This window comes from Columba livia, chromosome 1 (genome assembly GCF_036013475.1).
Source record: "Columba livia isolate bColLiv1 breed racing homer chromosome 1, bColLiv1.pat.W.v2, whole genome shotgun sequence".
In the NCBI taxonomy this organism is placed as follows: domain Eukaryota; kingdom Metazoa; phylum Chordata; class Aves; order Columbiformes; family Columbidae; genus Columba; species Columba livia.
This window is the reverse complement of record NC_088602.1, coordinates 147,862,821-147,877,182: the sequence shown is the minus strand read 5'-3', so window position 1 is coordinate 147,877,182 and position 14,362 is coordinate 147,862,821. Positions and strand designations below refer to the sequence as shown.

Here is a 14,362-nt window from a genome sequence, read left to right as displayed (position 1 = left end):
TGCTTCAGATGTGTGCCTACATGGTGGTCATAAAGCACCTCACTACCATCCTACCAGGGAAATTTCAGGGAAACTCATCTTAAATAAGGTAAAAGAAGTTAATCTGGTTACAGCCAGTTAGCAGCTGCCCACTGTTAATTTCACCAGAACTCAAACTACTTGAATTAGTCTCAGAAAGTTCAATGACAAAAGCTTGTAAGAATTTTAGGTTTAAAATTACTGCAAAGAGCAAATACTACAAAGAAACATTCATGCAATACAATGCAAAACAAATAAAAAGCAGACAGATAAAGGAACACTGAGAAAGAAAGAAATGCGACATAAAAACATGTTTCCATCTTTAGAATTTCAGCAGCAGTCAAAATGAAGAAGAAAGCATCTTCCCTTTCAAAAGGCAAATGAAAACTCACTTGCTAAGCAAGCTCTGCAGTGCTTTGTGCAGATGTTCTTTCAATTCCTGGGACACTTTCTCCCCAAGATGAGCCAGGCAGTCTTCTATTGAGCTCTCTGGATTGGCAGGACTGAACACTGGGGAAGTGTGGCAGTCAAATCCTGTAGTGGTAAATGCTGAAAAAAAAAAAAAGTATACAAAATAAAATCAAATAGATTCATATAAGAATATTAACAGTCTCAAACTTCTTATCCCACCAGTTAAGACAGTTTACATAAGGGACAAAGATTTTACAACTCTACAGTCAAAGCATGCTATGAACCAATTGTAGTAAAACAACCATGGTCCAGATATATTCTGGAAGTGATACTTAAAAGTCATAGATGATTTTAAGCCTCATTTCCCCTCCAGCTCTCATTTCACAATCACATTCTAGCCAGGCAAGTTACCTGAATGTGCAACTGTTCTCAATTTTAAGCTGATGCCAACCCTGATGGAGCAGTAAGAGAGCTCCTTTTCCATGGTAAAATTTGCCCACACATGGACATATCTGCAGCAGTACTAGAGTATAAATTTTTAAGATAATAATTTGTCCATATAACCTTTTCCTTCTCAGTTTAAAACCTCTAAGAAAGGTCTACATGGGTGAACATTAACAGATCTAGAGCCTTTCTGCTTCAGATTTCCAATTTGCAACACAGTTGCAAAGCAAAGATTGTTTCCAAATCATTCCTTGCTGGGAATCCTATAAACGCACAACTATAGGTCAAAGCATGTAACAAAAAATAAACGTGGTCGAAGTGAGAAATCTGATGGTTTAAGTCCACATTGCCCTGAATGTTAGCTGCTAAGAAATTATTTCACTTCTGTCATCAAGTGGAGCGGCTTAAGGGCTGCTTACATTTCATTATTTATAGTAGCCTATTAAATATCATTCAGTTGTTTGCCTTGGCTATATTCCACTGGTCCAAGTGGTAACGTTTAACTACTTTACTTCATGTGACAATCTGTAGAAATCTTGTGGGGGAGAGGAGAGGAAAGAGATTCAATGCCTCCAAAAATCTCTTTAACTAGAGTACCTGTTACAAATTAACCATCATTATAGTGCACAGAGATTATCAATTCAAATGGTAAAATCTGAAGAGCACCTTCCAAGATTTCTTCATCAAGATGTTTTAGCTCCTCCTCGATTTCTATTTTAATCTTCTCCAAAGTCTCTTTTTCCAAAGCATGTTGTGCTGTAAGCTGTTGTTGAGTCCCTAAAAGAAACCAGAAAAAAATATTCAAATGTAATATTTCAAGTAAGGTAGATAATGGAACATGATATTGGAATACTAACTATAAAGGAATTGAAGGTTAAAGTTCTATTTCAGGCAACAACATAAAAAGTATGATCCCTTAAGGGCACTTATTACAGAAGTTTTACTGTATGAACTGAGAAACATAAACTTCCAGGCCTATTCAAGATAGAATAGGTGCTTTAAATATGAATGTAATAAATCCCAGAACTGTAAAGCCACAAACAGAATACATAACAGCTTGAAAAACAAACTTAAAGACCAAAATCAAACCAAGGCACATAAAAAAGTCATTAAAACTAATACAATCATCATCAAACTACACCAAAACAAAGCAGATACAGGCATAAGTTTGGTTTTTACAAAATAACCCAACATAAAATTGACATTGATGACTCCAAAAATCTACAAAAATACTCAGAGCAACTATGTAATGACATCAACGAAGAGTATAAAAATCTATTAACTGTGCATTTTTTCATTGTTCATGAGGAGTCTGTGGTCCACAATGATATAATTTAACCTGGCCCACAAGTACCAATAGAGGCAAAATTTAACCTGGCTCACAAGTAACAATAGAGGCAAAGGAACCCAGAGTTGTCAGTCAATTGTGAATTTTCATCTCCTAAGAAATGGCTGCATATCTCCAAAAGTATAGATACTATAGTTTGTGATCATTAATACATATTCTGTGTGCTGACTCAAGATATTTGGTAAAAAGAAGGTGTTTCAGCCATAACATTCAGGACCACACAGACCCTCAATCATCTTAATTATTACACTGTAGCAACAGAGAGACACAAAACTGTTTCCAAACAAGCAAAAATATTTAAAACATTTGAATCTTAAGGAACTCCCTACTGAATGTCAGCCTTTCCAATATAAGGCCGTATGGCAACGTAAATACTCAAGCAACTGCTTTATGGATGGGTACTACTGGAAAAACTAGATGTCTGCTACAAGAGTTCCAGCTCAAAACTCTTGCTATTACAGTTGACTGCTTTTTCTTTGGGTTTGCTTTTCTTTATTTCTTCTATCAGCTTTCAAGCATGTCTTCAAATTCCATTCCTAAAGCATACTACAAAAACTGTTCCATTAACTGCTCTCTTATTTTCACCGAGCATCACTGAATCAACAGCCTCCCACTGAAATTTTCTTCTTCCTTTCCTTCAATTCCTAAAAATGTCTTTCTTTGAGATAAAATGGATCTCTGTTATATCCACACAAATATAAAAGTGAATTCTGAACCAAGTTACTCCTGAAATAAATGAACAAAATTGACTATAAAACTTCCCACTTTGCTAAGTAATCCCCCTTACAGCCATTTTCTTCCCTAAGAAGAAAATTATTAGCCATTATTAGCCCTGCACTCTGCTGCTTTCAAAAGTATCAGTGTCTTTCTTCATTACTGTTTTGAAGTCACAAAATCATAATTTGGTGGTCTTATGAATGACTACCTATTATCTTTGGTTCATCTCTACTTAATACTGCTTGAACTCACTTTAAGTGTCGTATCATCTTCCCCAAAATCATAATTTGGTGGTCTTATGAATGACTACCTATTATCTTTGGTTCATCTCTACTTAATACTGCTTGAACTCACTTTAAGTGTCGTATCATCTTCCCCTTTCCTCCATAATGGACACACAATATTATTGGCTTTCATATCAAAGATGTGAAAACCATAAAAGTAACAATACTAGTTAACATGCACAGATGTGTAGTAAAGTATACTGTGCATTTTCTGTATTTAAAAAGCACAAGACAATAAGCTTGCAAGGTCTCCTGCCTTTGAAGAATAAGTCAAAAATCCACAGAATCAACCCACTGAATGCATGCTAGTGCTTAAAAACTCAGCACTCATTAGGTACCTGTGAGACAAAAATCTTTCTAAACCACTTCACAAGTCAGTGTAAAATGTTTACATTTATTTATGTTAATAGTTGAAAGGAACAACAGATAGTTGCTTTAATTCCATTTTACTTAACCACACAGTTAAGATCATCATCACCACGTATAGAATAACTTTATTTAGCTTCTTAAATCCCTTCTCAAACAGTCTCTCTTTGCAACTCTGAATAATAAATTCCAGAGAGGAGCAAACTGTTCCTCCTTCTTTTGGCTAACAAACAGATGCTCACTAATGCCTTGTCAGTCCCTTTAAGGTCAACTCTTTGAATGAACGAACCACTGCTTCACAGTCAAGTGCAACAAGTACATGCAAGTACAAACTCTTATTTTAACCTGTGCTTCACCCTGTATATGGAAGGCAGGAGGGTATTCAGAAGAGCACCCGTTCTCACGGGACTAATGTGACGATGATCACACATGACAAGCTGTCATACTTGATAATAAGTCATCCGGAAAATGGAGGAAAGAGAAATTCCACTTCTGCCAATGTACAAAAGAGCTGTTTAGATAATCAGTGCTGCAGTCAATGGTTTCCATCTCGTAACACCCACAACTTTGCAGCAGCTGCTGATTCCAATAGCACCTGACTACTCAGTCATGCCAAAACATCAAAAACCTACCCAGACCAGTGACTTTGCACGGTTTATTCCCCTAATTATCAATGGATTTCAGTTTCTGCATCTCCTGTATGCTGATGCCTACCAACAAAAATTGCATCCAGTGCTGGAAAACAGCATATTCCAATAGCAAAGATCCTAAGTGAGCGGTATCTTTTTCTCCATTAGACAATTTCCAAGTCAGTTTGCAAATAGGTAGAATAAAACAGTAAAAATAATATTTGGGAACATATTTTCATTGTTCAAGAATGCAAATGGTCACACCAGAAATGGTATTTGTAAGATCCATAAACGCTGAATGCCTTCCTGTGCTGAAAAAATGGGTTTGCCTATTACAGACCTTCAGTAAACTGCTTCTGAAAGGCCTTCCCAAGCCAAATACACAACAAACCTCTGTGACACAGTCTTGCATGAACAAGTTACTGCATTTTGCTTTCTGTTTATGGAACGAATGTTCCCTTTTGCACACTTGTGTTCTTGTTAAGATTTTGGGGTTTGGGTATTTGGAGGTAACCGGCAAAGTAGAGGAAAATGTATTCTCAAAGTCCATCAAGCACCACATCACTGACAATCAGTGTCATGACTACTAAATAAATGTAATATTTGAGTAGGACTCCAACAATAAGGTCATTCCATAAATTTAGTAACAGTATAAGACTAATCCGTTCCCCAGGTTGGATCCCAGGAGGATGAGGAATGGGATGTCATTCATCAGAACTAGAGAGCCTGCATATCTGATTCTACAGTGTTTGTGTCAAACTATGGCTAACGAGACAACAGCAACTATAAAGAGAGAATGAAAAGGTGTTAAGCCTTTTTAGTTCAAGTGAATGCAGGATCAATAAAAAAGAAAGCTCTTGATGTTAGAGTGCTCTCATTTTTTTTTCTTTTATGCTTGTTATTTTAATTTACCAATATCTCTGTTTTCAAATTCTCCTAGATCTCAATATTAACACCTGTATAATCAATATGGACTTAAAAAACTACTTTCAACATTATCCTAGTAGTTCTTTAATATTTGAGACTTTTTAAAACCGTGAGAATAAGTAAGCATCTAAAATTTCTGCAAGCACTGAGAAGTGACAAAAACGTAACCAATCTCTTACAAATGTATTCATCTGTTTCCTTTGATGAAAAGTACATCCATTATCCCAGCAAACTCCAGAACACAGACTGCCATACATAGATGTAGCCCTTGATTCAAGAAACATTTAAAAGAAGCTCTGTATAAACCATAAGTAGGCCCAGCTTGAAAGAAACTTAGAAAGTCCGGAATATTAACAATCAAAAAGAGATGAGACACTGCCAACTAGTAGCTAATTATTTTTTTGTGGGCAGAAAAGAGGCTTAATTAAGTGGGAACTCACATTCCTGGAGGGACCATCTCTTTCTTCTCCAAGTCACACCTCAAAAAATCCCTTTCCTTGCCTCTGTTCAGGAAATAACTCCTTCATTACCATGAACTGGACCTATAACGGTGCACCTTTTCAGCCAAAGTAGGTATGTTTTGCCCTGAGGAAAGTTTCAAAAGAATAAGTTATCATCTAAGCTAAAACCACCTCAAAAACTCCTTCATTTCCTAGACACCAACAGTAGGCACTATGAAGGGTAAGTCAAGATACAGGGATGGAGTATGAAGAAAATCCAAGATATTCTGCAACAGTCATTCCAAGTGTCACCTGACAACAGAAGCTCTTGCAATGACAGGTATCCAACCCATGATGGTCAAAACCATCTAAAAGAGGTACTACTGTTAGATTTGGGATGCCACTAAGGAGCCTGGAGCTCACTCACAATGCGTAAAACCTGACTAGCTCTGCCTATCTATTATAAATGTGCTTCCTGAGATGTAAGAGAGGTCACTTCTAACTAAAGCAAGTGAACAAATGTAAACTCCATTTCTTCCAATATCCCAGTTCAACACTGCTCAGCTGTAAGAAATGCGTATGGAAAACTACTAAATTGGTTTGATCATTGAAGCCATACAGCATTTCATACAGCAATTCCAAAACAGATAATAAATGGTCAAAAGCACACCGTGCATGGTAACTGGATTAAAGTGCTATGGGAAAGCATGCACTTCAGGGAAACTGTAAAACTGTCAAGATCTTGTTCACCTCTTGATTAATTAATTCACCATGCAGTAAGGGCATTGATCATCAATCTCACAGATGCTATGTGAGCTAAGGGATGATTTAAGATTTTTCGTTCTGTTGAGGAAAAAACAGAAAAGCCACTTTCCTTCAGAATCTTTGTTACAGCCAGAGGCTCATGGGATGGGGTGAAACCATGGGGAAGTAGACTGAAAAACAGAAATACACTAAAAATTCTGTGATGAAACATAAAGAAGCATTTATAATACAAATACGTTTTTTCACAAAATCAAAGTACTTGGACTCATTTAAAAAGTAAGTAGTACTAACAACTGCAGCAGATTGGAAGCTTCCACAATGAGCATGAACTTCAGTGGAAAAAAATGTACAAATGCCTTCCAATGTTGATATTTACTTTTTGTATATGAATCAGTAGTTATAGATACTACAAGAGTTCTGAAAAGCTACTAAGAAATCTCTTCACAATCTAATGAACAGAAAACTGAGAGCTTCCACATACATTCTGAATAATTGTATTTACCTGTTGCCTCAAACCACATGAACTTATGCAGATGATATGATGTGTGTTTCATTAGATTTCTCCAAGCAATTTGTATTACTCACCTACCTGAAAGTCTACCAGAAATTAGCAGAATTTACTGCTAATGGACTTGGATTTAAATAAACTGAAGTGGGTGCTATGCAGAATCACTATTCTGCAAAAACTGTAACAGAAGTAATCTCTTAAACTATTCCCCAGTTAAGTTTGCTGGATTTTTCTCTGGAGACACTGAAATCCACTACAGAATACTACCATTAAATCCACTACAAAATGCTATAGATCTGTAATGTCAAAAGATGGATTTGCCCAATAAAATTGTATTTTCTTCAAGAGTCTGAAAAACTGCAGATGATTCTCCCTTCTATGCCTGCACTGAAAAGCAGCTATTCAAATAAAACTTTCAAGGTAGTAATCGGATGTTCCCTTAAAGATCAGCCTTCTTTGCTTGAAGTCAGAAGTGGTTTTAGCTCTTGTAATTGAAGCCATCCTTCTTGCAACACAATCAAGAACAACCAAGACATTCCAAAGGAAATACAGTGAGGTAATTCTTTATGTAACTTGCCTGAGTTGTTACTAAATAACATCCCTTCAAAAAACATCACTCTCATAAAGCATATTACATCTGCAAAAAATGAGAAGTTTTAACAAATATCTTCAAGATTTTACTCTTATCTGAGTTTTTCTAAGAGAAAGACAGAAATCAGAAAAAGAACTCTCTAGTACAAAATTGAAGCAAGCAGAGGTTTGGGGGAGATGCCTGTCAGAGGGAAAGGGAGAGTAACGGACAAAAGAATTCAATTTCTTTTACCACTTTCAGCAAAGACAAAATACTACCACCCTTCTGGGATAGACAGCTCTTTTTGGTAATTTTTTTGAACAAACAGATACTTTAACTGGAGTGTTGAAGTTTCACTGAAATCTGGGAGACTGCTGTAAGAGGAGACTGAAGGGAGGTACAGAAATACTAACTACACCTAGTGTGCCTTACTTCCCCATGTTCTGGAATGGAAGGAGAGAAGATCCTTCAGTGGGTGATACAAGGGGGCTGTGATGAGGATCTTGTACGGAACCACCCTCTAGAGGAGTCCATCACTCTCCGATGCCAAAGGAGACAAAGAGGTGAACGTTACCAGGGCAAACCAAAACTAGCCTTTCTGGAGACACCCCTTATATTGCAATATGACAAAGAACTCAGACAAAGAGTAACGACTTCTTTGGATCTAAGAAAAATAAATAAAGGGAAAGTACCATATACCAGAGTTGATACCTCATGTGAATGAAACATTTAAAATAGAGAAGCATTCTGCAACTAAATTAGAAACAGGCAGTAGCCAAAAATCACTGCTTCATGTTGTTTCCCATGAAAGGTCTGTCAGCATCATAACCAAATTAAAGCAAAACAAGATTAAGTGGCAGGTGCTTTGTATCAGAATCCTCTCAATTCATAAATCAACAGTGTTCAGCCATAGAGAGTAGAAAGACTACTGGCCAGCATTTTAAAGTATCATAAAAATAATCAGTGAATACTGTATCAATGGTTCACAACACAGCTTGAAAAACACACTGATGTAATGTCATCCTGTTATTTATTCATTAGACGGCTTCCTTACAAAAACCAAAAGTTTCCTCTTCACAATGGGATTCTACAGAACTACTCATTTTCATTTACTGGTTTTCACGTCTTTTTCTGTTTGAACCAGGTTTCTCATTCCACACTTGTTCCTGTAATACCCAGCTACCTTCCAGCAGTCCATTAGGCAGTGCAGGTAACATCCATTATGGGCTGTCGCTTCTCCTGCTGTCTCCCTAGGGGAGACTATATTAATAGAGCATATAGAGCAGAGTGCTTTGGTACAGCTCTCCACAAGCAGGCATCGGCCATGTGCCAAACAAAGACATCAGAATGTATGTAACTGCTTCACATTCAAACAAGATGCACTTCAACACAAATACACAGGTGTTACCACACATACCCTGGGAGTGCAGCTGAAACAACTGTTCAATTACAAGCAATGAGAAAAAAAGTAGGAGAAAGGATATTTTAAAAAGTGACTGTCAGACAAAAGCTTTTGGAAGCATGGAATGCAGAAAGGCAACAAGAAAAGTGAGAAAGACAAGAATGAAAAAAATCCTGCAGAAGGAGGATAAGGTGTTTGCACTTTGTTCAATGACAGCCTGAAGTCCATCCAAGGCTTTACAAAACAGAGTGATAAACAGCATGGCAGATTAAAAGTAAGGCAAAATTATTTTACCCAGAGTCTTTGATCAAAAAGCAGTAAAAATACTGAAAGAGAAATCTAATTACAATGGAAGACAATCAGGGGAGAAGTTGTGTTCAGCATCTGATTTTGGGAGCAAAGGTGGGGGAAATGTAAAATTTCCTGTTTAGAAGGGAAAGTTTATAGCAATGAGGATAAAAGAACAGATTTGGAAAGCATCAATGCTTCAGAGCATTTTAATAGCAAATGCAACTACAGCCTGCTGTCATGCAAGTTAATGTATCTAAATAATATCTGAAAAGTACCCCCAACAGTTATTTTTAATCAGGAGCTTAACAATCCTCTTAACTGACTACAAAAATATCATTGAAGCATTTTAGCTTCCTCTTTATACAGTTTTAACATTGTTATTTAATTCAAATATTTCTTAGAGATTTCAGTCATAAGAATCAGTTGAAAGGTTTCCCCTCAACTTTCAAATATTTCAAAGGTAACTACAGCCAAATTATTAAAGAAAAAAAAGCTTGAAGACTAACAGTTTCCTTTCTGAATCTTGCATTTACAGAACAAAGCAAGACTCTTCCACATTGTAGCTTTGTATTTACTCACTACATTTCCAGTTACAGCCCAGTTATCCCAGATGGGATATTCGGAATGATACATTATTGCTAAAAAAAAGCACATTTTTCAACAAAAGGTTTTATGAAACAGCACTAAGGTGCTCCTTTCATGGACCACAGATGCAATCAAAGTGGAAGTGACAGACCTTAAATGTACTAAGATCAATTTTCTAAACTATATATAATATAACCAGCATATGCTATATCCTTTAGTGATAAACTCATAAAATTATTTCTGTCATAACTCTATCATTTCTTTTCAGGAATTTCTCATTTCATGACAGTTAAGTTCAGTAAATGACAGAGTAACCATTCTTAAATGCTTGTTCAAAAAATAAAATATTCTGAAGACTGTCTCTTTTTTGATATGCCTTTCATCAGAGTAAGTTCTGAATCACAGGAACTAGTAGTGACTGAAACGTCATTAAGAACTGACAAGCCACCAAAACAATCTAGACAAATGACACTGTTTAAGTGCTTGCCACCACAAAATAAAGGAAGTTTTACTACTTAGGTTTATGTGATACACTATCAAACTTCTTTCATTCTGCCTCCCATTTTTTTTATTTAACCTCCTATGTGCACAAACCTGTTCTGGAAGAACCATCTGACTCTATCTGCCTCCACGCAGTCCTTGACTTCTTAAAAGTACATAAATAAATAGATGCAGCACAGGCCAGGTTAAGCCTGCACAACCACTGACTGACAACAACAGAAGCATCAGAGGGTACATGAGATTGCTCAAGTCATCATTCCGAGTTTATGCCAGTAAACACCACCATCCCTGCTTACTTCCACCTACTTCCCAAAAAAAAGCAAGCATGGGCTCAAATTCTCAAGATGGCTCAATGAACACAATATATTTTCATCCCTCCTAACCTTAAGACAGCCACTAAAACCACTTATTTGCTTCATAAACACCAGCTCAAATTAAAACAATAATCTAAACACAAACAGCTTTGTTTCCATCAGCATCTCTTCCCATTATTTTAAATTAAAAAAATAAGAGATGCATTACACTGATCAGGCTACATTCTGAATCCAACAGTTACATAACTAATTGCAAAAACATTTGCATATGTAAATAAGTACAGATGCATATGCAAATATTACCTTGAGTTGAAGGAAGAGGATGCTCCTGTGGCTTCTCTTGTGATAAAAGTCCCAGGTAGCTGAGAACTACGTATTTTGTTTCATAGTGAAATCCTACAGGCACAGCAGTAGTGGACGCCATCAGGTTGGCTTGCAATGCAGCGGGGCTTTTATAGGGGCACGTAGGGTTTTCTCTGGGTAACTGAGGAAGACTGTAAGGAAAGAATAGAGTGTTCTGTTTATTATTTTTTTTTTAATAAGGCTGCAATAGGTCATGAACTCATACATAACAAGGAATTATGTAACAATCCTGAAGTAATATCCAGGTTTTTGCCCTGATATCCTATGCATTCTTATTTTAATAAGAACCATGCAGAGTAAGACCAAGTGCCCCCCAGTCCAGCGCCCTGTCTGCTTGCTGGCAGCAGCGGCATTGCTCACTGATTGGTGTATGTACTCACACATTGAAGCAAATTGAACAGTTCCTCACCATGTGTCCACTTCCTTATGCCTCCCGACTCGACCACGCACAAAAACAGACAGGTATTCATGCAAAGAGTTTTTGAGGGATTCTGAAGACTTAGTTAACTACAATTTGAGGTAAAAAGCCAGGTTCTGAGGAGTCTCTCTTCTCCTAAGCCTCTGATTAGTATTTTATCGATTCTCTGCTTTTTCAGATTCTCTGTTATGATGCCTAAACATTTTAATGAAGAAAAAGTGTCCACAATCACCTCAAATTCATTTTACTGTTCCAATAGCAATGGGAAACATATGGTCAACAGAGGAAATTCCACATTCATTATAGGGACTGGGAGAACAGATGGCTGTGTGTCCTGGATTTCTCACTCAAACATTAATACTTATACAACAGAAATCCACACCTAATGGCACCCTCTGGCCAAAGAACTTCGCTGTTTTACTTTAATTATTTTGTTGCTTTTTTTGAAATATCTAAATAAGAACTGCAGGGAAAACTAAGGTAGAGAGAAATTTAAAACAGCCATAAAGGACAAGGTAAAAAGAAAAAAAAATCTCAAAAAACAACATGAAACTGGAGAAAAAGCCATACAACAGATTGAAAGGAAGTTTCAAATTAATAAATAAGTTTTACCTCTTTATATTAGGAACAGTCTGGATAATGACTTCCAACATGCTACCAACTTGATGACCCAAATAATTATACTTTTTAGGGCTTTAAGATAAACTCTCAAAACTAAGTTCTCCATCACTTCAAAGAGTCATTCCCAAACAAGTAGTAGCCCACACTTGGCCATCAGAATGGTTATCTAAATGAAAGGCACGCAAAAATTTCATGCTACAGAACAGCTACTTAACAGATACTGAAGGAGCTAGACAATTTACTAGTGTGAGATTGCAATTACATTTAGAAGCAAAATTTAAATGAAGATTAACATTTAAAGCAGTTAGAATGAGCAAAATGTTATATACAGAACAGAAGCTGGAACATCTCAAGAGAGTTCCCAATTACACTAGAAAAGACTTGAAACTAAGAGAGAGAACTCGGTTCCCAAACCAAGCACAATGTGCAAATGAAACCTCAAGATTAATAATAATAATAAACGAGTAAGCAAAACAAAAGCATTCACATGTCTAGCTATGCAAAATGTCTGAGCTAAATTCTAACCACCCTCCTTTCTGGAATGGAATTCGGATGAACAGTGGTACAACTGGTTACTGAGGATAAACAGAACTCTAACTGTGCTGTGGCATGGTAACTGTGTAGGTAGTTTGGCAAAGAAAAATTTATCCATCAAACTAAAAGCTGCAAGAGAAAAAGAGTTGGTGTAAAATTGGCTAAGCATTCTTTCTTTAATCTTTACAACTCTAGCTTCTAAAATTCATTCAGTATTGAAAACAGAAGAGAATTCTTTCCTGAAGACTATACTCTGGAAGTCCTTCCTCTTGCCATGTATTTCAAAATGCAATAAATACTTTACCAGATAGATTTGGTTGAGTCTTTGCTACAACTTGAACCAAAGTAGTGATTTATATAAGACAAAAACAGTGTTGAAACTCTGAGGCAACACCCATCCCTTTTCCCTTGGAGCAGTAATCCTACATTCATTTTCTTTTCCATCCCAGAGTGCTCTACAGGCAACATATCATGCCTCAGAAATGTAAGAAATTATAGCAGAGGGTAAGAGCAGCTTTTGCACAATACACAATTACCCTTCAGCCACTGCCATAAACTGAGACTTTGGTAAAGCAGGGAGATTTGGAAAAAAAAATAACTGTTCAGAAGACTTTAGGTTCCTTTAATAATAGATCTACTCTTCAGATCAGCTTCCCAGATGCCATCACAACATCACATGTTCACATCACCAGGTGTGAAAGATGTCATTCACCAAAAAGCAAAAGCTCCCCAGCATGTTTCGGTTCTGGTTAGTTCAGTAGAGATCCACAGTACTGAAACCAATACACTTCTTGCGACACCTGCACAGCGAGTGGAAGCCCTTCCAGACAACCCAAACTGATCTGTCCTGAAATAATAAGTCTGACAGATGGTCCAGAGACATCTAGACACTACACTGTGGAGCCAAGAACAGGTCTGAATATATAACAAAGATTATTCTTCAAAATAGAATTCCAAATCAATGCAGAAAACAACAGTCCATCAAAACAAGCATAAGAATTCACAAAAAATTCATCCTGCTTAATTCAGCACCTCTAAAGGAAGATTAAAAAAAAAAAAAAAAAAAAAGAGAGAATCATACCACAGGTTATTTAAATAGTGGTCAATGTTTCTCTGGGAAAAGAATGAAGAAAAAAAGAAAAAAAGCTTTGGAAGAAAAAAGTAATCACATTGGCCAATATACTCTGAGAGGTAGTTGTTTCATTCTGAAATGAGAAGGGAGACTTAAGAACTTGAATTGAAGACATGTCTTCAGTTTCACATAAAAGAATGTCCGACTGGAAATGTATTTCAGAATCACTGGTCCTCCTTTGAGGGAAGCCTACAGCACAGCAACCTGATTACTCATTTTTAATTGTGAATGACCATTTTTGTTTACAAAAAGAAAGACAGAAATACTGACTCAGATACTGTAAATATCCCAGAAAAGGCCATTTTTTCAGGAATGAGTGGGATTAAAAAAGGACATGCAGCTTGAGAGACCAGATCTGAAGAAGGAGAGCTTTTCACTGCAGGAACCAAAAGAAAGAGAGTCCAGAAAATATCCAAGACAATAAGACAAAGGCTTGCACGGGAGATGCAATGGAGCAGAGGAGATAAGGCACTATACAGAACGTGTAAACCCCAATGCAAGAGCAGGAAGGTTACATCTGGTGCAACACATTCACTGCAAGAACACTGCCTCTTAAAAAGCTAAAGAGATCTAAATTATTACCAATTACTCACTACAAAAAAAATCACCCTTTCTCAATTCCTGTACCCTTGGGAGAATTAAAGGCTACACCTGCTGAAGCTTACTTAGCTTGCTACTCCTCCAACCCTGCTGTCACCTGCTTCATGTGGGCTGATCTGCTCAACCAACCTGAGAACAAGAGTTCCAATCAGACTGACATTTCCTCATGCAAT

The 14,362-nt window shown here is 36.8% G+C and overlaps 1 protein-coding gene across 7 annotated transcripts in view; it reads right to left on the bottom strand.

The window, feature by feature from the left end:
* The window catches only part of BCL2L13 (BCL2 like 13), a 44,870-nt gene that overhangs the window by 28,058 nt on the left and 2,450 nt on the right, over window positions 1–14,362 (bottom strand). For all 7 annotated transcript variants that reach the window (XR_010467339.1, XR_010467338.1, XM_065036882.1 and 4 more), the window contains exons 2-4: window positions 10,825–11,015; window positions 1,540–1,650; window positions 411–567 (exon numbers count right to left, since the gene is read on the bottom strand). Coding sequence is in view for 5 of the 7 variants with exons in the window: in XM_065036882.1 (XP_064892954.1) it covers window positions 411–567; window positions 1,540–1,650; window positions 10,825–10,945 (389 nt within the window). In the remaining 2 variants the exon portion in view is untranslated. The remainder of the gene's footprint in view (window positions 1–410; window positions 568–1,539; window positions 1,651–10,824; window positions 11,016–14,362) is intronic.